This window comes from Molothrus aeneus, chromosome 3, assembly GCF_037042795.1.
Source record: "Molothrus aeneus isolate 106 chromosome 3, BPBGC_Maene_1.0, whole genome shotgun sequence".
In the NCBI taxonomy this organism is placed as follows: domain Eukaryota; kingdom Metazoa; phylum Chordata; class Aves; order Passeriformes; family Icteridae; genus Molothrus; species Molothrus aeneus.
This window is the reverse complement of record NC_089648.1, coordinates 34,163,006-34,185,523: the sequence shown is the minus strand read 5'-3', so window position 1 is coordinate 34,185,523 and position 22,518 is coordinate 34,163,006. Positions and strand designations below refer to the sequence as shown.

At 38.0% G+C, this 22,518-nt stretch overlaps 2 protein-coding genes across 2 annotated transcripts in view; one reads left to right on the top strand and one right to left on the bottom strand.

The window, feature by feature from the left end:
* EIF2AK2 (eukaryotic translation initiation factor 2 alpha kinase 2) overlaps window positions 1-17,606 on the top strand; it is a 23,606-nt gene extending 6,000 nt beyond the window's left edge. The window contains exons 5-16 of the mRNA XM_066546645.1: window positions 512-614; window positions 2,316-2,377; window positions 3,213-3,303; window positions 3,744-3,778; window positions 3,947-4,081; window positions 4,514-4,633; window positions 5,713-5,820; window positions 7,436-7,628; window positions 10,305-10,427; window positions 11,004-11,099; window positions 14,057-14,119; window positions 14,253-17,606. Of these exons, the coding sequence (XP_066402742.1) occupies window positions 512-614; window positions 2,316-2,377; window positions 3,213-3,303; window positions 3,744-3,778; window positions 3,947-4,081; window positions 4,514-4,633; window positions 5,713-5,820; window positions 7,436-7,628; window positions 10,305-10,427; window positions 11,004-11,099; window positions 14,057-14,119; window positions 14,253-14,372 (1,249 nt within the window). The 3' untranslated portion in view covers window positions 14,373-17,606. The remainder of the gene's footprint in view (window positions 1-511; window positions 615-2,315; window positions 2,378-3,212; window positions 3,304-3,743; window positions 3,779-3,946; window positions 4,082-4,513; window positions 4,634-5,712; window positions 5,821-7,435; window positions 7,629-10,304; window positions 10,428-11,003; window positions 11,100-14,056; window positions 14,120-14,252) is intronic.
* GPATCH11 (G-patch domain containing 11) lies at window positions 14,391-22,518 on the bottom strand. The gene is made up of 9 exons (XM_066546646.1): window positions 22,125-22,518; window positions 21,798-22,024; window positions 20,897-20,938; window positions 20,697-20,817; window positions 19,925-20,015; window positions 18,671-18,775; window positions 17,849-17,930; window positions 17,187-17,272; window positions 14,391-14,530 (listed from the first exon to the last, which is right to left on the bottom strand). Exons 1-8 carry the CDS (start codon window positions 22,169-22,171, stop codon window positions 17,217-17,219), a joined length of 771 nt encoding a protein of 256 aa, XP_066402743.1. The 5' UTR covers window positions 22,172-22,518; the 3' UTR covers window positions 14,391-14,530; window positions 17,187-17,216.

Below are 22,518 nucleotides of genomic sequence, written 5' to 3'. Positions count from 1 at the left end.
AGGCTGAACACAAGTGCCCTCAGCTGCTCCTCAAGGCCCTTCACCATCTTTGTTGCTGTCCTTTGAACACTCCCCAATAGTTTAATGTCATTTTTATATTATGGCACCCAAAACTGCCCCCAGCACTCAAGGTGAGGCCACCCCAGTGCAGAGCAGAGCAGCACAATCCCCTCCCATGCCCAGCTGGTGATGCTGTGCCTGATGCCCCTCAGGACAGGGTTGGCCCTTCTGGCTGCCAGGGCACTGCTGGCTCAGGTTCAACTGGCCAGTGACCAGGATACACAGGTGCCCTTCTGCAGTGCTGCTCTCCACTGAGTTATCTTCAAGGCACAACGAATTGGTAGTTACCTACCATTATTAATTAGATTAAATGTATATTGAAAATGCTGTTCTGAAGATGTATACTTCAGATTTCCATTCTATAATGTCACTTGATTGCAGTGTTTAAAAATCATTAAATTGAGATTTGTTATATGGGATATGAGAGTCGATTCCCTGTTGTATTTTACAGGTATTCTATTAGCTGTACAATTAGTGGTCATTTGTATGGAAGGGGCACTGGACCTTCCCTAGGTGCTGCAAAACAAGCTGCTGCAAAGGAAGCATATGAGAAGGTATATAAGGAAAGCTCTGTGACAGTATGTGCTAGATTTATCCTTATCACAGAAGTTTAAATCTTTGAACCAATTTCTTTATTGTATTTAAAAGCATATTCCATGGATTCCACTGAAAAAGGAAACAATCCATATTTTAGTATGTTGGTTGGGCTACTGTTAGTAGAATTTATGTTGTGCTTCTGTATTCTGGATTAAAAAAACCAAACTGCTAACAATTGATATCTCTGTGTGTTTCAGAATAGGTCTGATATGCTGTCATTCAAGGATGCACACGTTTTAAAAATTTTAAAATTCCAACTCATAGACCAATTGTCTTCTGTGAGAAGTGTTGTTGAGCTGGCAGACTATGAACATATTTCTTTTACTGTCTTCTGTGGGATCAAAAATCTGTTGTGTAATGTGAGAGGCAAAAGCAGGAGTCAGAATCAACAGGACTTGCCTTATGTAGTGTGCCAAGGCAGAGTCCTATGAAACAATTGCTGACACCATCCTCTGGAGAGCAGAGCTGTTGTCTTCATGTTGGCAGCTGTTATTTCCACATGTGCAAAAAACTATCAGAATTCCAATAGTGATCCAAACCCACTTCTGAAATGTACAGAACATATGAGCTAACTAAATGGAGGGTAGTTTAAAGAGAAGAATGGGAGTATAGGGGAGGAAAGAAGCCTTTCCACTTTTAAGTACTTTTAAAATTATTTGGCTGTTACTGTGAATTTTCAATGATTTTAGAGTTGTTTTTAAGTCAACCATGTAATTAATTAACATCCTATTATAGATCTAGGAGCCTTTCTTAAGATCTTCCTTGGTTGCAAACCCATGGATCTTTTTATTTTCATTGATGTCTGAAATTTATTACCTCAAACAGAACTTGTATACCATATTGTCTAAATTTAGATTGGGTTGTTTTGGTTTGATTTTAATTTTTATTCTCAGTGATGTCTGCGTAACAAACAAAATGTAATCTGGCAAAAAGTAGTAAAGGTCCAGTACTCCTGTATTTAAAAAAGGGGTTTGTTTGTTCTCATTTGTTCACATGTTTTTGTGTCCATGACACTGTGATGGAATACCAGGAAACATTAAAAAAAAACAAACAACGTAGTTTTGTTTACTTTTTGTGAGGTGATGGTCTATATCCATTGTAGTTGTTGCTTTTAATGTTACTTTAATGATCTTATAGGTAGTGGGAGGAAGGGGAAGAACCTCTACTAAGTATTTGGGATAAGTTTTTTTTTTAATTCAACCCTAATTTAGTTGTGAGTTTTGCAGTGTTTTCATGCTGAGGACATTGAATGTCAATTTGTACTGACTCAGATTTTCAATTCTGCTGATTATATATGTCAAAGCCTACATATATCTCATTTTCCACACAGCAGTTGCACATGCAGCAAGCAACAAAGATATTTGCTTTTCATTACTCTTAGTCTTATCCTGGTTTTGAATAGAATCCAGACTCTACTTTTGTAAATGTGTCTGTATAGTATGCTCACTGTGACAGGGCCCTGTGCTTTTCCTTTCCCTGAGTGGAAATTGGGCAGGTGCCTTTCTTCTGCAGAAGAGGGCTTTTGAATACTTAGTGCAGTCACCAACTTGCTCTTAGGACCCTGTAATCTTCCCTCTGCCCTCTCTGGATGGCATCTTTTGCTCTAGAGATTTGTTCATGTGATTTTGTTAAACATTCTTGGCTTTTCTTTTTTCCAGATGGAAACTGAAAGATCTTATAACAGCAATTCCTCTCAAGTGCCATCTGAGTCTGACTCAGAGTAAGTTGGGTTCACTGCTAATGTGATAACAATATATTTAGTAATCTTAGAGGGTAATGTGCTCTAATTCTAAATAAAGTATATAATTTTATTGTTTTATTGCAGTATAAAGCAATCTAATATAATTTTATTGTTTTATTGCAGTATAAAGCAATCTAATTTTAACTTCTGTTCCTTAAACTTCAGAGCAAAGTTTGTTCTACTTGTGCAGTTTTATGTGAGTCTGTATGGGATAGCTTATAGTAAGTTTAGAGCTTTCTGATTTGTTCACATTTTTACCTAGGTAGTTCTTTCAGAAGCATTTTTTCTGTGATATAAATGGATTGCCCTATGTCATTCAATAGCACTATTTCATGCCATTTTAACACTCATTTTCCTATTGAGACAGTCTTGTGAACTCAGTGTAATTCAATTTCAGTACTCTCCTGTGCTCCATATTCTGCTTTCTTCTCTCTCATTTTTCTTTTTCCCCCCCTTTTTTCATTCTACATGAATCTTCATTTCCACCAAAGGGAAAAATTTGCTTAGCAAAAGAAACTGAACATACATTAAGTTTGAGATGTGATTTAAAAACCAGCAGTTTACCTGTAGTGCCACTACCACTTTTACATTCTTTTATCTTCTAGATATCTTAGACTCATTTTATAATAGAAATAAAGTGTTGTTATTTTAATAGCTTTCAAGCAGGACGTTTTGTAGTTTAAGTCAGTCATGATTGTTAATGCCTTTTCAGGTTTTGCTTTAAAAACTGTGATTTTTTTAGTACTTATTTTCTTGTGATAATTTTATTTATTATTGTGTTATTTTCACCTAAAAATAGTCCATTATTTTTCAGTAAAAACACCATTTGCTTTGCTGACTCATCTTCAAACTTGGTAGAAAAAATGAAAGATGTGGCAATATGTGAAAAGCCTTCACCTTCTCAGGTACAGTATGAAAATGGTCTTCCTCATAATTACATTTTAGACCCTGAATAGGGCATGCTTCTTGTCAGAGTGTAACATCAGTTTGTTCTTTTATCCACTAATCATTGGAAAATACACGCATTTTTCCTAAGAACGTTCAGTAGTGTTAACCATTAGTCATTGCCTTCTGTATTGTGGAATATAGTGTTATGTAGTGTTTAACAAATGCCAGTAGTCCCAAGAAAAGGGTCAAACTGAGCTCATTTTTTGCAATGGTAATGTTATGCATAGCTTATGTGAAAAACACTGAGCTAAGATTCATTCTTACGACATTGTTCACATAAGGTATGATCATGTTTATAGGCAATTCCTAGATAAATTATCAGACATGTTTTAAACAGACTGCAGTGAAAATATTCAGGATACCTCAGTTAAGCTTTTTTTTTCTGTTTTCCATGTAGAGAAATGCACAAAGGTCTGTCCGGGAGACCAAAAGGTATGTTTACTTCTAGATTGCTATCTCCTCTAAAAAAGATATACCTTAAATAACTTGATTTTTTTCTATCTCTAGTAAGGAAATGCTGCTATTGGGAGGTATATTTCTTTTTTCATCATGTGTTAGAAAAATGGCTCATTATAAATTTTGCTTTTATCCCTGTTAAAGAAAATTGGCAGCTAATTTTGCTAATGTAAGAAACAAGGAAGAGAAAAAAAATATGTCAGATTCCAAGGAAGGTTTGCCAGATGTGGACACAAATACTGGAAAAGAGAATGGGAGTCCACACACTGTCAATAAAACGTAAGAAGGATTTTTTTTTAAATTAATATTTGTAAGACAATAACTGTATGTATGACTCTAGATTGGCTTCTTTATTTTTGGTAGAAGGAGGGAAAATACTGCTGTGAAAAGAACTTTCAAAGAAAATTGATACTAGATTTTTTCCTGGAAATTTCAAATCTAGCATAGGAATTGAGAAGCAATGGTATTTAAAGCTCACAACCAAATGTCATTCACGTGAAGATGTGAGGGTAGTTACCTGACAGGCCTTGAAGGGTCAGTTTCCCTTGTTGTTTTAATCCCCAAGGCTGTGATTTACACCTGTAGATTGGTCAAATGATGACCGTAGAATGATATTGCAGTAGATGTATTAAATCTGTCAAAATTATTTTTATATTCTTAACTGAGAATTAAGTATAATTAAGTGGGGTTTTCCTTTTTTTGTTTTTAAAGATTTCTTGAACAGTATGAAAAAATAAAGCCTATTGGTGCAGGTGGTTTTGGGAATGTTTTCAAGGCAACATCGAAGTGTGATAAGAAAACCTATGCAATCAAACGAGTTGAATTCACAGAGTATGTACTGAATGTTTGCTTCTGTCATTTAGGACAACTTTAATCAAGACTTTAATATTTTATTTTCTCTTTTCAACAATACTAGGAGCATTTAGGTGATTTTTATAATAAATTATCTGTCCTTTCTAGTGAACTGTTTTCTTTATTTCCAAGTGAAGCTGAAAGTGGTCCTGAACCTTTGTTAATTTTTGCATGTAATGGGCTAATTTTTGCTGGAGCTGTAAAAATGTAGGTATGTTAAGTTCTCTTTTCCCCAAAAACAGTAGTGCTCTGGTTGCTAATATTGCAAAATGTGTTTGAAGAAAACCTGATGATTATTAAAACATTGAAAGCAGCCCTGTTACTTTTGACAGACTGCATGGAAAATTTCCATATCAGTAATGCAAAATAACTATAATGATGGAAAATAGAAAAAAATCCAAGTAATAAATTTTGTAATGGGAAAATGCTTTATATCTGACCCATGTAGTCATTACTCTCATGCTGTGTTGCTTATCTTTTATAAATCTCAACAGAGAAAGATCTTAATTTTTTTTAAAAGTAATTTTCTGTTACCTAGTGTAGTATTTTATCAGCAGTTGAAAACATTAATTTCTTTTAGGTTATCTATTGAAAAGGTTTTAGATTGTTGGAGATACTTGTCCCTTAAATTGTCTAATTGTACATTTCCTTTTGGATTCTTGTGTTGTTTGCAAATACATGTTATTTTCATTGGTATTGCTATCCTGAGAACTATACTGAGAACCTTCTACTGATTCTTCAAGTAATGACTGATGCTTTGCTGGCAGGTTTGCAGCTACCTGCTTTTTCAGCTTTTTTTGAGTGGGGATTTAATTACTAATGGGGTTAAACCATTTTTTGCACTTTGAATAACTGAGCAGATGAAAGACAACCCATCAAATTTGTAACTTCAGTTTTGACCTTTGAACTTATATGAAGGAGAATAATATGCTTTGTTTCTAAATTAATGTAAAACTATCTGTATCCTAGCACTTGATAGCCTATCTTTTATTTAGCTTTGTATTACATTGTAATAGGGAAATGCCTTGTTTTTAAAATTCTTTCCCCCCTCCTGATAGGAAAGTAGAGCGTGAAGCACAAGGACTGGCAAGACTTTCCCATGAGAACATAGTGCGCTATCATAGCAGCTGGAAAGGGAACGACCATATCAAGTACCCAGGCTCAAGGTAACTACAAAATAATAGTTTGCATTCACAAACTTTTTTCACAGCTGTAGTGAACTTCATGCTATTCATAATTGGTTATCAATTATTTTACAAATATAAATGCACACACGTGCAATCATACTGCTAGGAAAAAAGGCACAGTACTTCCAGCAGCAGGTTGTATGTCAGTAAGTATATTTACATCTTCTTTTCCTTGATTAATAAGGTACATGATATAATTTTATATTTCACTCCTCTCTCAATATATGGAACATAATGAATTTACAGAGGAGAGTAAGAATGCAGAACTCAAAATCTGGGGCAAGAATTAACAACAGAAAAAATTGTCTGTCACTTGGCTACCAAATTCCTGATCAGAGTTTCCTTTTTATAAGTACTGGTCAGCCAGTAGCTACCATAGATTTAATTATTTCCCTAAGTTAGTATTTTAACCATGATGCTTGAAACCATTTTGATTGTTTAGAAAAGGAATACAAAATGAAATGCTCCTTACTTTAGAGGTAGCCTTTTTACACTGAGACTTCTGGTAAACCAGTGGTGAGAGTTGTACTAGTAAGTTAAACTAATAACTTTTCCAAGCTTTTGTGGTAAGCCTTTTTTACTAGCTGTGAAGTCATACTCTTCACATAGGCTGCCATACTTCCTTAGAGCCATAAAATATTAATGGATTCAAAATTATGGTTGGTGTGATACCTCTCCATTATTGTGCTCATTAAGTGAGCAGTAAAATGGGGAAAAAAAAGTATGTTTAAACAGAACCGTTAATATGTTGGAGCCTCAATATCATGTATATATTTTACATGTATATATTTTACATTTACATTTACATTTTACATTATTGGGTAAAAAAGTCCCCAAAGCCAAGAACCCAGACTGGAATTTGTGCCCTGACCTCAAGCCTACAGAGTCCTGAGCCATTTAATGCCTGTTCTTTCAGTGCTTCGAGCAGCTTTATCCAAGGGCACTCATCACACAGCGTACTTAGGGAAAACCAGTGCATGCTTCTCTTTGTATTTTCCTTCCCCTCACCATCTCCAGCCTCAGCTTATCTTAGGGGCTTCTCTGGAATGTGTGAGGCTGCCAGATGGGTGAATATATTTCATCTAGATTTCCAGTCCTCACAAGGGTTCCTGTGACTAGCAGACCAATGTCACTGCATTACCTTCTTGACAGGACAGAGTTGGAAAGAACATGACCATTCTGGACAGGATAGGAAGGCTGATCTCTTGAGCAGAAACATGTCAGGGTCTTCCACCAGTTCCTGCAAGGCCAGATGAAGCCAAGGACAGTGGTATTTCTTCCTGGATAGGACATACTTCTAGGTATGAGGGAAATGGAACTTGCGCTTTCAGAAAACTACCAGTGTGAAACTAGAAAGCAAGAAAAACTTCAGAAATATTCCAGGAATATGTGGCGACTGAGCAGAGATTCTTTGGGTTGCAGTCCTTTTTATTTAATGCAAATTGCTGTAGGATCTTTCCTAAAATTAAGGGACTTGCAGACTTTGTTTTGGGTAACTCCAAAAAGTAATTATTAACAAAAAGGGCTTTTGAAGATGACTTGGGAGGAATTGTATCATGTCAATTTCAATATGGTATGTAATTTTCTTTTGAAGCTGGAATTCAGACCAAGAAATTCTCTGTCTTTTCATCCAAATGGAATTCTGTGAACAAGGGACATTGGAAGACTGGATTGTAAAAACTACCAAAGACCGAAAGTATCATGAAATGGCACAAAACAAATTTTTACAAATAGTGAAAGGAGTGGAATGTATTCATTCTGAAAAGTTAATTCATCGGGACCTCAAGGTATGTAGGATAGGTAAATAAAGAAAAAAAATCAAAAAGAAAAAGTTAAAGGTAGTATACTTACTGAAATTGCAGAGAATGTTAAATTGTTTATAGTCTTTGCTTACTCTGTTATGTACCCTAGTGTGCTTCTTTGGATATTGCTAGTGATTGATTCTCTTTCAGCAGCTGGCTGAACCTCATCCCAAAATCAGATGAACTTGGAAGATCTCAGAATACAAAGAATCAGAGTTCAAAGAATCAGTAGTCATCAGCTACAGGCATTTTCAGTGTGTTACTGGGTCACAAGTCTGCCTATTGGAAAAAGAAAAGTTGAGTCTAGAAAGTGGCTCTTGCCATATTGTAAAGGAGTAGTTTATCTATCCTAATACATGCTGTGTTTGATAACAACATCCTCTAGTTACTTTTGTCTTGTGTATGCGTACAAATGTTTGAATGCTACAGTTTTGGATAGACTTTGAGTCTCTAGATGTGCACAGTCATAAGATGATTTTATTTCAATATAAAGATTCTAAGGGACAAAGCCTTAATGGCTTCAGGATGGAAGCTATAATGTTGCTCACAGAGTTTTAAATCACTCATTTAGTGAAAAAAATCTGGTGGCATTCCTAGGGTTAAATTAACTTCCCTGCCTGACCACTCAGGAGCCACTCTGGCAGTCAAATTCTCACCACCATAGCTGGGACTGAAGTCCCTTCATAACAGGCAGCTCCAGTGTACCCACAAGTGCCTCACTTGATCCCCTACACACCCCCGGCCATATTTGATGCTCAACATGGGGTTCAAACCCATGACCCTGAGATTAGGAGTCTCATGCTCTACAAGCTGAGGTAGGGATGAGGCTGTGGTCGATCAGGAGTGGTATTCTCCCGTTTAATGCTCCTACTGAATCCACATGCTGCTTGCTCACTTTCCCTTCCCCTGTGGCAGGCTGGAGAGGAGAAGTGGAGGCACAAAAGGTAAAGAGCACCAGTTGAGATAAGAACAATTTACTAGAAACAGCAATGAGATAAGAAAACAAACACAGACAAAAACAGTAGCAACATTAAAACTAGAAGTCTAAAAACAGAGGATGATTCACATGCAAAACTTCACTGTGGAACCCTGCCTGACCATGCCATGCTCCCATGATCCGAAAGCAAATCCTACCCCCATTCCCAGAAAATGACATGAGGTGGTATAGAATAACCTCCTTGTCCTAGCCATGTGTTCCCCACTGATTACTGTCCAAATTAGCCCTCTCCTGAACAGAACCAAGTTATGCTGCTAATTCTTCTACCTGTAATTCTTCTACCTGTACCTTTGAATTGAAGAGCTTTCCTCTCCTCTTTGATGTGCTGTCAGCTTAGGTGCTTGGCCATCTGAGATCTCCATAGCCCAGAATCAAAGTTGCAGGATAGGTTCAAGCTGAGATTAAAGTAATTTGTACCTGGTAGGAACAAAGTCATTAAATAGTGTAGCTAGCTATAGGTACTATATTAAATATGGGTGGTCATGGTCAGACTTGAACAGAACAACTACACAGAGCATTCTTTACATGAAGATCTCTTCCTGTTGGCTATTAAGTATCTCCTGGCCTTATGGTCCACTGGAGCTTCTTTGAGTAAAAGACAGCATGAGGCTATTTGGTTTTGTTTTAAAAACATTCAGAAGTGTAGTTTCTATATCTTCTTTGGGAAACTTCATTGAAGCACATATAGTTCTTTTTAGTTGTTTGACTTCATGTTCTGGTTTTGGCTAGGAGACAATTTCTTTTCAGTAGGTGGTACAGTCAGTGCTGTGGTTTGGGTTCAGTATTATGGTAATGCTGATAACACACTGATGTTTTGGTTGCTACTAGGTAGGTTTATTTTAAGTCAAAATACTATTTTTTTACATGGAAGAGGGGCTGATCTGGGCTCAGGAAGGGGATCTGGCATCAGTCAGTGGGTGGTGAGCAATTGTACTGTGCGTAACTTGTTTCTCCTTGTTTTGGTTTTTTTAAATCCTTTTATTATCATTATTATTTAACATTGTTATTAAATTTTTCTTTTGCTTCAATTACTAAACTGTTTTTAACACAGCTTACAAGTTTGCTTTTGGTTCTCCCTCCCATTACACTGCGTGGTGCTTAGTTGCCAACTGGCCTTAAGCCATGACACTGTCAAATTTAAAAAGGGGAAGTTTAATGTGAACATGATACTCTGAGATACCTGTAGTAAGCCTTAACTCTGCATTTCATTTAGTACACGTGATCCTTCTGTGCCTAGGAGAAACTCTGACTTGAGTGGAATTCCATGTAAGACTAAATGCTTTGCCTAAGTGTAAGTTAGTCTAGGATGTTCTGTCAAGGATGAAGTTCTGTCTAGGATGGAAGAGTGAAAAGCACTTTGGGATACAGACTGTTATATGCACAGTGTATTTGAAGAGCAGTTAAAGCATGACACGGCTATGCCTGAGCTAGTGGAAGAAAAGATGCAGTTACTGCAGAATGTACTACTTGAAATTTAGTTTGTGTTTTTAAAAATTGATTTAACTTTTTCCTCTTTCCACACCATCAGTTTCTTAATGCTACTTTCTGAACAATCATCAGATTTTATGGGAAACCCTTCTGTGGCTGATTATGCTTGGTGTGGTGATAAACCTTGGTCATTTGGTGATTGTTTTTCTTCTTTTTATTTATATTTATGAAAATAGCCTCAGAATATATTCATATCACATGATCAAATAAAAATAGGTGACTTCGGTCTTGTGACTTCTGTGGCATTTGAGACTCTGACTGAGAACAGAGGAACAAGATCGTATATGGCACCAGAACAGGTAATTATCCTACTGTATTAGTGTCTCTGTAATTAGATGTGCATTATAAACTCAGCATTGGATGTTCTCAATCCTAATCTCAGTAATAAAGCAAGTTGCCTTAAGTTCCCTGGTATGACTGTATGAGAGAATAACTGTACTCTGGAGAACGCTTTACCACAAGTGTGGTAAAGATTTTTGCTCTGTGTGAACATACAGTCTGACTCTGCATGCTGTAAGGAATCCCCTTGTAAAACCAGGCTGCCAGACAAATATTTAAATTTGAATTTAGGGCCCCTGTTAATTGCATAATTTGAGCTTCTCTGTTTGTTTCATTATTTGTCACAGGGCAATATTGGCATGCTTTATCTGTGTATAGGTCTGTAGAAGCCTTAATTTCAGGATGTTCAGTGTGACATAATAGTCACTATTTAACAGGTCTGAGGCAGAAAGGGTTAACAGCTAAGAAGGATATTGAGTCGGGCCAGTCCTGTAGCCTTGGGGTAGAAATTTCTGCTGACTTCAAATTTTGCTTTTAGGAAGTGCTGTTCTCCAGCTGGATTTAATACTTGTATTGTTCTGTTCTAATCTTTCTAGACTGGGGCCAAATATGGAAAGGAAGTAGATATTTATGCATTGGGATTAATTTGGTTTGAAATTCTTTCGGCGATCACTGCTCATGAAAAAAGTAAGGTATGTAATCTTTAAATTTAAAAACTCCTACTGCTGTTGTTTTGCCTTGTTTCTGGTATTACTTATTGATAGCTAGATATCACTTACTGATATCTGGTATTGATAGCTGGTATCACTTATTGATAGTTCTAGAAGGAATCTCTTAAACTTGAGTACTATCTCTATGTACATCTTTTTCCTTAATTCATTTCCATAAAGCCTGTAAGTCCTCATACCTCAGTTGAAATGTCATAACTGAGGGAAATACTACAGTTTATTCCACTTCTGTCCTACTACATATACACCAAAGCCTGAGCATACTAGAGGATAATGTCATGCAAAAAAGTATATCAAGTTTCTTGGATTAGAAGCTTAAAGGGTATGTTTTTCTAATTTTAGAAAATAAAAATTATGGATGGGTGAGTTTTGTCTCTGCCATGCTCTTGTCTTCACTACACAGTGGAGCAAGAAGAGTTTCTACCAAATCAAAACCCTTGCAGTTTCCCAAGATGAAAACAAAAGTGATTTGGAACATGTTACTTTAAGTGAAACAGATATTATTTCAAAAAGAAAGCCCATGTTACTTAAGCTTTTTTTAACAAGGTATCCTGTATGTGTGTTGAGCTTTTAATATGCAAACCTGCATATTGGTAGGACATTGATGTAGCTGCTGGGTATCTTGTCTAAAGTAATTGTGGTTGGACTCAGATTTTGAACAGCCAGATCCTTTTGCCAGTATGAGAAGATCATACCAGTGTGTCTGTTCAACTTGGCTCTCTCCAGCCACCTTGCAGTACTTCCTCAGATCTTCTGTTCCTGCTCACAGTTGACTGCAAATGCATGCACAGTTCCATGGTGTTTACAGTTGGAGAAGCACCATTTTCTTGTGCTCTGCAGGCAGGTGGGAAAGTTATGTGCATGGAAAATCCTAGGATGGTCTTCAGCTGCTCCATTAGATCAGAAAGAATTTCACTTAATGGAACATGATAAACTCTAGTGCTGGCAAGCCCTAAACTCTAGTGCTGTAAGAACATCATGTAAAAGCAAAGTTGATTATTCTGTGCTGAGTAACTGATTCAGTTGTTGATCCCCAGCAGGTAGGGTCACAGGCCTGAAGCTACTGCTAAAGAGTAGGGAAAAAACTCCAAGTTCATGGGAGCTGTTGTTTTACTGGATAGCAGTTGTAAAGGGCTTGCTATGCCAGGCTCATGGGGATAGCTGATGATTCAGGATACACAGCTAAGTCCAAGAACATGACTGTCATCTTCAGGCAGACATTACACTAGTTAACAGCAAATGAATTAAGCAGACTGCCCTCTTTACCCAGAAGGCCACTTGTAGAATCACAGAATGGGTGAAATTGGAAGGGGCCACTGGAGGTCATCTAGTGCAGCCTGCCTCTTCAAGCAGGGTTCCCTAGAGCACATTACTTAGGCTTGTGTCCAGTGTATCTCCAGTCAGGAGACTCCACAACTTTTCTGGACAATCTGTTCCAGTGCTCAATAACCTGCCTAGTAAAGAAGTTCTTCATGTTCAGGTGGAACTTTCTGTGCATCAGTTCCTGCCCATTGCCTCCTGTCCTATTGCTTGGCACCACGGAGCAGAGCCTGGCTCCATCCCCCTGGCACCTCCCTTCAGATGCTCACAGACATTGATGAGGTCCCCTCTCAGGGCCTCTTCTCCAGGCTGAACAGGCCCAGCTCCCTCAGCCTTTCCTCATTATAGACATGCTCCAGAGCCTCAATCATCTTTGTTACCCTGCACTGGAGCCACTCCAGGGGCTCCATGTCTCTCTTGTCCTGAGGAGCCAGGACTGGACTCAGCAGTGCAGATGTGCCTCAGCAGGGCTGGGCAGAGGGGCAGGATCAGCTCCCTTGACCTGCTGGCACTGCCCTTCCTGATGCACCCCAGGATTCCATTGGCCTTCTTGGCCACAAGGGCTCACTGCTGGCTCATGGATGGCTTGTTGTCCACCAGGACCCCCAGGTCCTTGTCCACAGAGCTGCTTTCCAGCAGGTCAGCCACCAGCCAGGGTTACTGCCCAGGGTTATTTCTCCCCAGGTGCAAGAACCCTGCATTTCCTTTTGTGGAATATCACAAGGTTCCTCCCTGCCCATCTCTCCAGCCTGTTGAAGTCCTTCCCAAGGCCTGCACAGCCCTCTGGGGCATTGGCCACTCCTCCCAGCTTTGTGTCATCAGTGAACCTGCTGAGAAGGCATCTGCCCCTTCATCCAGGTCACTGATGAACAAGTTAAACAATACTGGGTTCAGTATTGAAGCTAGGAGGACACCACTGGTGACAGGCCTCCTACTAGACCCTGTCCTGCTGAGTGTGACCCTCTGGGACCTGCTGTTCAGCCAGTTCTGTCCACCTCACCATCCATTTGTCCAGCCTGCTCTTCCTGAGCTTGCCTATCAGGATGTTGTGAGAGACGCTGTCATATAGAAAAAAAACTGTTAACTAAAAGCTATTTCTAAAGCATGTAATGACAAATCTTTTGTTAGTTGCTTTGAAGTCCATGTAGCATTTTATGCAATGACATACCAGTGTGGTACTGGATATGATAAAAAGGAGGAAGCACACCTGCTTGGTTTGGAAACAGAAATTCAGTTGTCTTGCTTTTTTCTCTTCTTTCAATGTCATTAGACAATATAAATCCATTACTTTTAAATTAAGGAAAGAAAGATAATGGTTCTGAAATAGAGGAAGATTGAAACAAACACATCATTGTTGTATGTGAAGCTTTTAAGCTTACAAAAGGATAATAGTTGATGAAAAGGCCATAAAACCAAACCAAAGCACAACTAAATGAAAAAAGCCCCAACTTTCAAACTGTTTAGTTACCTTTTGAAGCCTTACATTTCCTGTAGATTTGTGTTTTCCTAACTACTTCAGTAAACTATATGGGTTATAAGGTGGAGATACAAAACATAACAAATGAAAGCATACCAAAACTATTCTCTTTCATGCATTTCAGATATGGCCCTCTGCTAGAAAAGGTGAACTTCCAGAGTCCTTCAACAACAGATTTCCAACCGAGGTATGGGATTTTAATACATTTTTGGTACTGTATAAAAAAAAAAAAAAAAAACAAAAACAAAAACAAAAAACCCAAAAAAAGTAAAAAAAAAAAAACAAAAAAACAAACTCTTGACATTTAATTTTTTTTTCAGGCATCCATAATCAAAAAGATGCTTTCAACAGACCCTTCAGGAAGAATCACTATATCTTATTTACTTGACCTTCTTAAGTCTGCTGATAAAGAGAAGGCACTTAGAAATTATTCTTATTGAATGTCCTTTCACACTGTGTTAAATCCAGAATTTGATGAATTTATTACAATTGATGAAATGACAACAGATGTCAAAAGCAACAGCAAGACTTGGGGTGTGTCTTTTCCTTGGCCACTTCACCATTTATATCTGCCAGCTGCAACCAGGACAGGGCAAGTCTGCAAGAAATCAAGAAATCATACGCAGTTTTTACCTGGAAATATAGGTTGTGGATGAGCTGGACTGTTTCGTACAATAAGTACCTGCTCCTTTTCCCCTCCAAGATCATGTTGATGTGCTAAAGTGCTAACTGGATTGTGCCAAATCCCTGCATGTGCTGCACCCATTAGCCCTTAAGGTTATCTATTGCTTTCCATGGAAGAACTGCTGTCTGGTGGTATGTGACTCAAACCTTTCTGATTTGTTCAGTGATATTGTTAATAATTACTGGAATGCTCCATTAGTCCCGAGACTAGTTTTGGCAGAAAAGGAAATAGGTGCACGTTATTCTTCACTGAATTTCAGTACTCTAAGTTTTCTTATCTCTCCACAGCTGCTGATGACCTAGCACCTTCAGTGCTCTAGAATTTAAACTTGTAAAATGAGGATTTCTTTAAATGTTAAACATTCAGCTTCTAGGAAATCTAATTTAGAACAAATCGCAATTTTGAAAAACTTTAGGTTTTTATGGTTGTCTTTTTTGGAAAGGAACATTGAAGGTGCTATTAATATAGGAAAATTCTCCTCATTATAGGAAAATTGCCTCAGTAGTAACCATTTGAAATCTTAGGCTGAAAGAGCACTTTAAACATTCCCATGCTTCTAGGTTTTAGTCCCTTATTGTAATACTGAGGCATGCCTAATCCTGAATAACTGTACTTAGTACCTCTGGTGTGCTCACTGCCCCACAAAAGGGAACAGTAGGTTCTCTGCTACTCTTCATTTGTGAAAAGACAGGTGCTTGTCTTTGAGCTCTATCTTGTCAAACTGTTCATTGATGTGAGGTCAACGTAACTCCGTAAGGGCAAATGAGCAGAGATTTCTAAACAAAAAATAGGTAATATGTGAAATACTGTATGCTTTTTCTGATATGTTAAATGGGTTAAAAATGGGTGACTGCTCTAAAAGAAATAGTACAGTATTTATATTCTTAGGGAAATTACTGATGTTCTGGTGCAAGTATTTGTTGCTAAATAAGAATGTGATTGTATACTTTTTAAGGCCTTACACCGCTTTCTTTTTTTCTCTTTATCATGAATGACATATATAGAATCATAGAATGGTTTGGGTTGGAAGGGACCTAAAGATCGTCAAGTTTCAACCCCCCCTGCCCTGGGCAGGGACACTTTCCAGTAGATGACATTACTCAAGGCCTTGTTTGAACACTGCCAGCAACGGGGTATCCACAGCTTCTCTAGGAAACCTGTTCCAGTGCTTCATCATCTTCATAGTAAAGAATTTCTTCCCAATATCTTATCTCAACCTTTCACTTCGAAGCCATTCCTCCTTGTCCTGTCACTACATGCCCTTGGAAAAAGTCCCCTTCGAGCTCTTTTCAGCCTCCTTTAGGTACTGAAAGGCTGCTCTGAGGTCTCTGCAGAGCCTTCTCTTTTCCAGGCTGAACAACTCCAACTCAAGCAACTTCATTTGCCAGTTCCCTCAGGACCAGTGGATGCATGTCAGCAGGTCCCATGGACTTCTGCACCTCTAGGTTCTTCAGATTTTCTTGAATCTAATCTTCCCCTTGACATCCCTGGCCAGATTGAATTCCATCAGGGCTTTATGCTTCCTAACCTTATCCTTGACTGGAATTCATAAAGTATTTCACTATGCTAAACTAATTAGTATTTCTTTGCAGTGGTCAAGATCTGTGAGAAATTATATATCCTTACAGACAGAATACTACTATTGCTGATTTCTCTTCACTTTAATCTATTGGTTATATAAAAATAAACATATAAAATATGTTTAGTCTATATAAATAAATTTGATCTATATAAATATATAATTGTTTTATCTATATAAAGTTAACACATACTTGGATTTGATGATCTTAAAGGTCTGTTCCAACCTAAACAATTCTATGAAATTATTCATAATATGAAAATGGACAATCTCTTGGCTGCGTTTCCTTTACAGTTTTTGGACAGAGCAAAGTAGTATCATTACTTTCTTGCTGTTAAGTAAAACTGTACCAGTTTGTAACAGTAGTTTGCACCAGGAATTTTTGATATATTTTCCCTGCATAGTATTTGTATATTTCAGCATTAACTTTTTATAAATGGCTAGTTATAGTAGCGACTGCTGTTACCTAAAGATAAAAGATCTATTCAAATGTGTTTTATGTAAAAAAAATGAAAACCTACCATCATGATCTAATTCTATTTAATTATGGAAAATATTCATCTTTATATACAACAGAATATTGGTTCAAGTAATGTCACTGTCATGTTTCACAAGTGTTTTTTTTTCCCCACCAAGTTTAAGATAGTAAGCAAAACCAGTCTGGTATTTAGGCATCTCTGTAAAGATGAAAAAACCTGGTTTAACACATTATGCAATAAAGTGATTGGCCAATAATTATGCCTTTACTCATACTTGAATTTTATTATCAGCTGGGCAGCGCATAAACAAAGATGTGAGAGACTGATCCTACCTCTCAATTATGTTAGTTCAATTACAAATACCAACTTTTAATTCCTATTAAATTGTGCATCAAACAGAAAATATGAATTTAGCTTGTCAACTTAAACTCTTCTTCTGCATACTTTGGTATGAATTCTTGAGTATGGCATAGCTCCAAGCCTTTTAAAAGATACTATGAATTATACATACTTATCTAGGGCTTCTTCCTTTAGACTGGCTTTAGTCATGATCTGCAGCACTGTCTCCGGGACAGTTTGAAGATAAATCTTCAGAGTCTACAGGATAAGCAGGAAAAAAGTGAGTAATTGCAGCTCAGGGAAGGAAAAAATGGTTTCTAGAAGTATTTCTAGAATCCATGTAGAACAAATTAAATAAAATTCAAGGTTTACAAGTTAGTAACTCTCAAATTTGTTTAAAAAAATTTAAAAACAAAGATAAATTCTACTCTCTTTGGTATTGTGAAAGTGGATGGTGTTCTGATTGTTTCAGAAACACCTGCCAACTTTTGCAGCTTTTTATGGTACTGGTTTTAATATCTGAATTATATTTTCTCAAAACTAATTAACTTTTAATATAAATTCAAATAAATTTCAGTATGGTTGGCTGTGTTTTGTTGTGTGTGGGGTTTTTTTTGTTTGCTTTTGGTTTTTCTGCATATAAACCTAAAACTTGGCTAACAATCACAATAACAATACGTACAAAGCTTTGTGCAAAAACCAGCAGCCTGGAAGGTAAATTTGCTATGTAGATTTGGAAGCTGCAGTAAGAGAAAAACCAAGGATATATTCTACAGCTGGAGTCTAGCTGCATAAGCAAAGTAAAGCACCTACAAAAGCTTGGTTCACTCTCACCTTCATAGGTTGTTCCACACCAAATGCAATAGAAGTGCTCCTCTCTCAAATAGGCCGTCAGGATGCGCAGCTTTTCTGATACCTAGAGATACGTACAGGTATGTGATGACCTGGGCCTCACATGACATAAACCACTGTGAGCTACTGGTTTGCTAAAACAAAGTGTTTAACCTAATGCTGTACACATTACAACACTGGAGCTCAGTAAGACATGAAGTGTCCCACATTTGTAGAAGAGTGCACAGGAATTTATGATCTCTGCAGAGTTAATGGCTGTTGTTTGCTTATCCTTCTTTTCAGCTAAAAACCTGCACTGATGAGAGAGCTAAAAATATTACTTAGCTCCCTGATTTCATGTATATGGTATCTTCTGGGGATTTTTTCACATCTAATCTCTGCCAATCAAACACATAAGGCTAACAACAGCTGTGTAACCTAGTTCTTAAAAATATGTATTTCCAATGTCCATCTTGAGATAATCTGTGAAGCATTTTCAGAAATTAGTGACTCTAAACTTCCAACCAAAATTAAAACTCAAAAGCAAATATCTGTGATCTTGTGTATCTTGGCTAAGGCAAAAAAATGTTAAAATTTAATTTCTAGGCTATTTTTTTCAAAGATCAGCCTCAAAACACATGAGCAATATATCAGTAGTTTAATATTTTATAATTTATCATGTAACTGCTATAAAAGTCAGTGCTCTGGGATTGCAAAGAGACCCTTTCCTACAGTGTGGGAAACATGTATGTATAGATACACACTGTTTCAAGGAATATTAAGTTTGAATTGAGCAATTAATTGAGTTGAAGACCTTAAACTTACACTTAAGTCTGAGCTTGTGCATTCATCTTCCTTGTCCTCCTCATCCTTTTTGTCGTCTTCTTCAGGTTCTATCCAAAACCAAGTCTCCTTGGGAACATCAATATCCTTAAATAACAAGGGATTTAAATGGAAATTATCTGTCTTTGTAAGTTTTCTTGTAAAATGCTGGATAAAACTAATTTCTAGGAAGTGAGCTGTTAGCCTTTAAAACTTGCATGTATAGTATAACCAAGAATTACTAAAGCTGTAGGTAAAAGTACAGCAGTCCACAAGACTGTTTTAAACTTTTTCACTTTTTTTTTTTTTTAACAATGCCAATGCTACCATCTAGTTCTATTTCATCTATGTTTGGTATGTGCAAGGCTACACAGCAATCTCACACCAAGCCTGTGAGCAGATCCCCTTGTTTATCAGTTGAAGATATGCCCCAAGTTATGTTATCAAGATATCACACAGTGCTTCATAATTCACCTCAGGTAAAGTTAAAGGAAGCAAAGTAAACAAGGATGATCTAAGCTTAATTTAGCTGACTTCATTTGAAGCAAACTAAGTAATATTGAATAATCTCAGCAAAACTTATGAGGTGGTATTAACCTCTACCTGGTTAACAGAGGGGGGAAAAAACCCTTTAAGTTTTCCAGTGGCAAAAATTCATAGTGGTTCACTACTATTACCCATGTTATTCCTTGCAGGTAGAAGGTATTTAGTTTTGTGCAGCTTTTTTTGTTTGCTTTTAATGCTACTTTGGTGAATTTGCTGACTCTCCCTCAATGATGATCCCCAATTTTGGAGATACTAAAGATCTGCCTGGTCGGGGACAACCTGCTTTAAGTGACTCTGCTTGAGGAGAAAGGCTGAACACAATGACTTCCAAAGTCCATTCCCAATGTCAATCACTGCATGATGATGTTGCTCCCTCACCTGAAGCAAACAGCACCATTATATAGGAAGGCCTGATACTGGCTACTGGAAGATATGCAAACAGCTCAGAAGTAACCAAAAACATCCATAAGCAAAACCACAGGTCCTCATGTAAGTTACCATGTGGTTGCTGTGCACCTTCAACTGTCTTAATGGTACAGACATAGACTTTGAAATATTTTAAGAGGACTGAAGTGTTGCCAAACATCAAGACTTAAGCTAGTACCCCACAATTTTAGAGAACTTCCAAGAACTGAGCTACTACATTGCAGCCTGTATCTCTAACCTCTTAAGTCTTCCTTCCAACCCTCCAGAAAATCCCCCAGGTCTCACTTTTTGCATATCTAGTTGCTGGCAGGCCCTCTGGCTTTTTCTCAGGTCCCCTTCCATCTTACGTTCTTCTTGTTTGGTTTTGAATCTTATTCTGTTAAGAACAAGCAGAAGTAAATAAACAGGCACACACACAGTGACAGATGCATTACAAAACCCCAAAATCTAAGATTCTATTCCTACTAATTTTCTCAGACCTGAACAACATTGAATTTAAGTCATTCTGACATTATTTCTGTGGGAGCACACTTGTATTTCTTGGGAATTACACCTTCAAGATACCTTTTTTGACCACACTACACTGTTTCTTCATTAGGTAAAAAAACTGGTTCACTAAACATCTGCAAAAGATAGAGCTTTTCCTCAGCTTCTCCATATACTACAAGAAGATCAGGGGAAACCAAAACATTATAATCTTTAAAAATGTACCCCGACTTTTAAAACCATTATACCAACCGTGCACAGGAATATCTGTGGATTTTATATTTCAAAATATGTTTCTCCAATTAAAAAAGCTGCATATGACTTGAGAAAAGTTAGTATCGATATTGTTTGCATTATTAACAATTACGAAACTAAAAGGTGCAGCACATGCTTTTAGCATTACAGTGTTCATCTGCTTTTGCTTTAAAACTGAGAAACAATTACTCTGTATTGTAACTCTCACCCTTCATTCAAAACATTCAAAAATACTAGCACATTAAAAGAATAGCCAAACACCAGCAAAAGAATTGCTATTTAGACATTCCTTGAAATATCAGTTGTATGACTTTACCTGAACTGATCTGCAGCTTGTTCATTTGCTTGTTTTTTTATATGGAGTTTTTGTCTATAGTTTTCCAGTTTTTCTTCAGCTTTTCTCTTTTTTAATTCCTCATGACCAAGCCCACTTCTGCCTATGTAAGTTTAAAAGATGAATGTAAGCAGTTGAGAAGCTCTGATATGTAACTAAATAAAGCAGAAAGCACCACAAACCTGTTTTTATGTTCAGAGGAATAGGTTCAACAATGCCTTCTCCTGTGAGAGAAAATTAAAAAAGTCAATTAAAAACCCCGAGTTTTTCCTCAAACAATGATTTGTGCAGTATATTCAAGTAGGCATTTGTCATTATTGTCATTTTTTTTGCTTGGAAGTTGAAAACTTCCCAATCAATATACATTTAGTGCACTACAAATGACACAGCTGTAGTGGAAAGTCCCTCTCTTTTTTGGCTTGTCTGCTGGAATCCTGTGTACTTTTTTGTGACAGGACCAAACTGAAAGAAAAGGCATTGACGGGAACGGTGTAAGATGCCTGTGATGAAGACTGCTTTGTTACTGCCTTCTGGGGCCTTTTCATTCTGCAGTCTCACAACAATGATGAAGAATAAAAAGAATCTGTCTGGGCCAGTTCATTGTGGTTGTCTGCCAGAGATGCTGAACTGGCACAGCAGTTATTAATTCCTTGTTTTACTGATTTTACTTCATCCATTAAGGCTTCATAAGGGTAGGCCAGTGTGCACTGTTTCTTTTTCAAAATCCACCTATAAATTTCAAGAGGGTCTGATGTTTTTTTGAACACTATTAGCTTTGCAAAACCATCAAAACATCCTTAATGCAATTCCTGTCGGTATGAAGGTACGCAAGTGCACTTACTGAGCTGCAAGTGCTGTTCATCCCTTGCATCCCTCAACAGTCTGTACTATTTTTACTTCAGTTTTAGGGATTTGCTCCATATTTTGTTCTGTCACAGCACCTTCACAGTTCTGTAATGCTATGACTCTCCAAGAGGCACTTACTGACCTTACTGTCAACAAAAGACAGTGACAGCTGCAGTCTGTAAAATATTAAGGTATAACTGAATACAGACATACACTTCCAGAGAATGACAAACTTACCACTTTTGCCAAGGGCCTGGCCGCTCTTGTAGCCCATCTTCTGGAGCAGAGCAAAGCCTTTGTTCTCGTTGCCCAATGCACTTTTCAGTACCAAGTCACGTCTCTCTTTTTCTTTTTCTTTTATGCTTTTTTGTCTGTTCTTCTCATTGGCTTCTTTTTGCTTTTCTTCTTTCTGAATAGCTTCCTTCACCCGCCTCACCATGGGCAAGCCTGGCCTGACATCCTGTCTGCGGGTTAGTAATTCCAGCAAATATTAGCTTGTTTTTTGCTTTTTTAACAGGTTTACAATCACTTAAGAAGGGTGAAAAAGAAGACCTGCCTACTTACTTAAGAAATAAATCAGACATATAGTCTTCCTCTTCATCTCCCTCCATGCTTAGCACGCCTCTATGCCGACGCCTCCCCTACGGACACCGTCAGTGCGTGTTACCGAGCATTTTATTTCTCTGTGCGTCCCCTGCGAGGTGGGGGACGGAGGGGCCGTGGGACGAAAACACCTGAACCCGCCGGGCCGGGCTGTCCCCTGCCAGCCCCGGGGCACATGCGCCCGTCCCCAAGCCCACAGCGCGTCTTCCTGGGCTCCGCTACGACCACCACGGGCGGCCGCGACGCCGCTCCACGCCCGGGAGCCCCCGCCAGCTGCAGCCAAGCGCCAGGAGCAGGGACAGCGGCGGGAACAGCCCGGGAACCGCGCACCCACCGGCCCGGCCCGACCCGGCCC

Excerpts from the sequence above, each read along its gene's own strand:
- GPATCH11 (XM_066546646.1), bottom strand. The coding sequence starts at position 22,171 with ATGGAGGGAGATGAAGAGGAAGACTATATGTCTGATTTATTTCTTAA. Across the intron at positions 20,016-20,696 it reads CAAGCTGCAGATCAGTTCAG|AATAAGATTCAAAACCAAAC; the intron begins GTAAAGTCATAC and ends TGTTCTTAACAG. Across the intron at positions 17,273-17,848 it reads GTGTGGAACAACCTATGAAG|ACTCTGAAGATTTATCTTCA; the intron begins GTGAGAGTGAAC and ends CTTATCCTGTAG.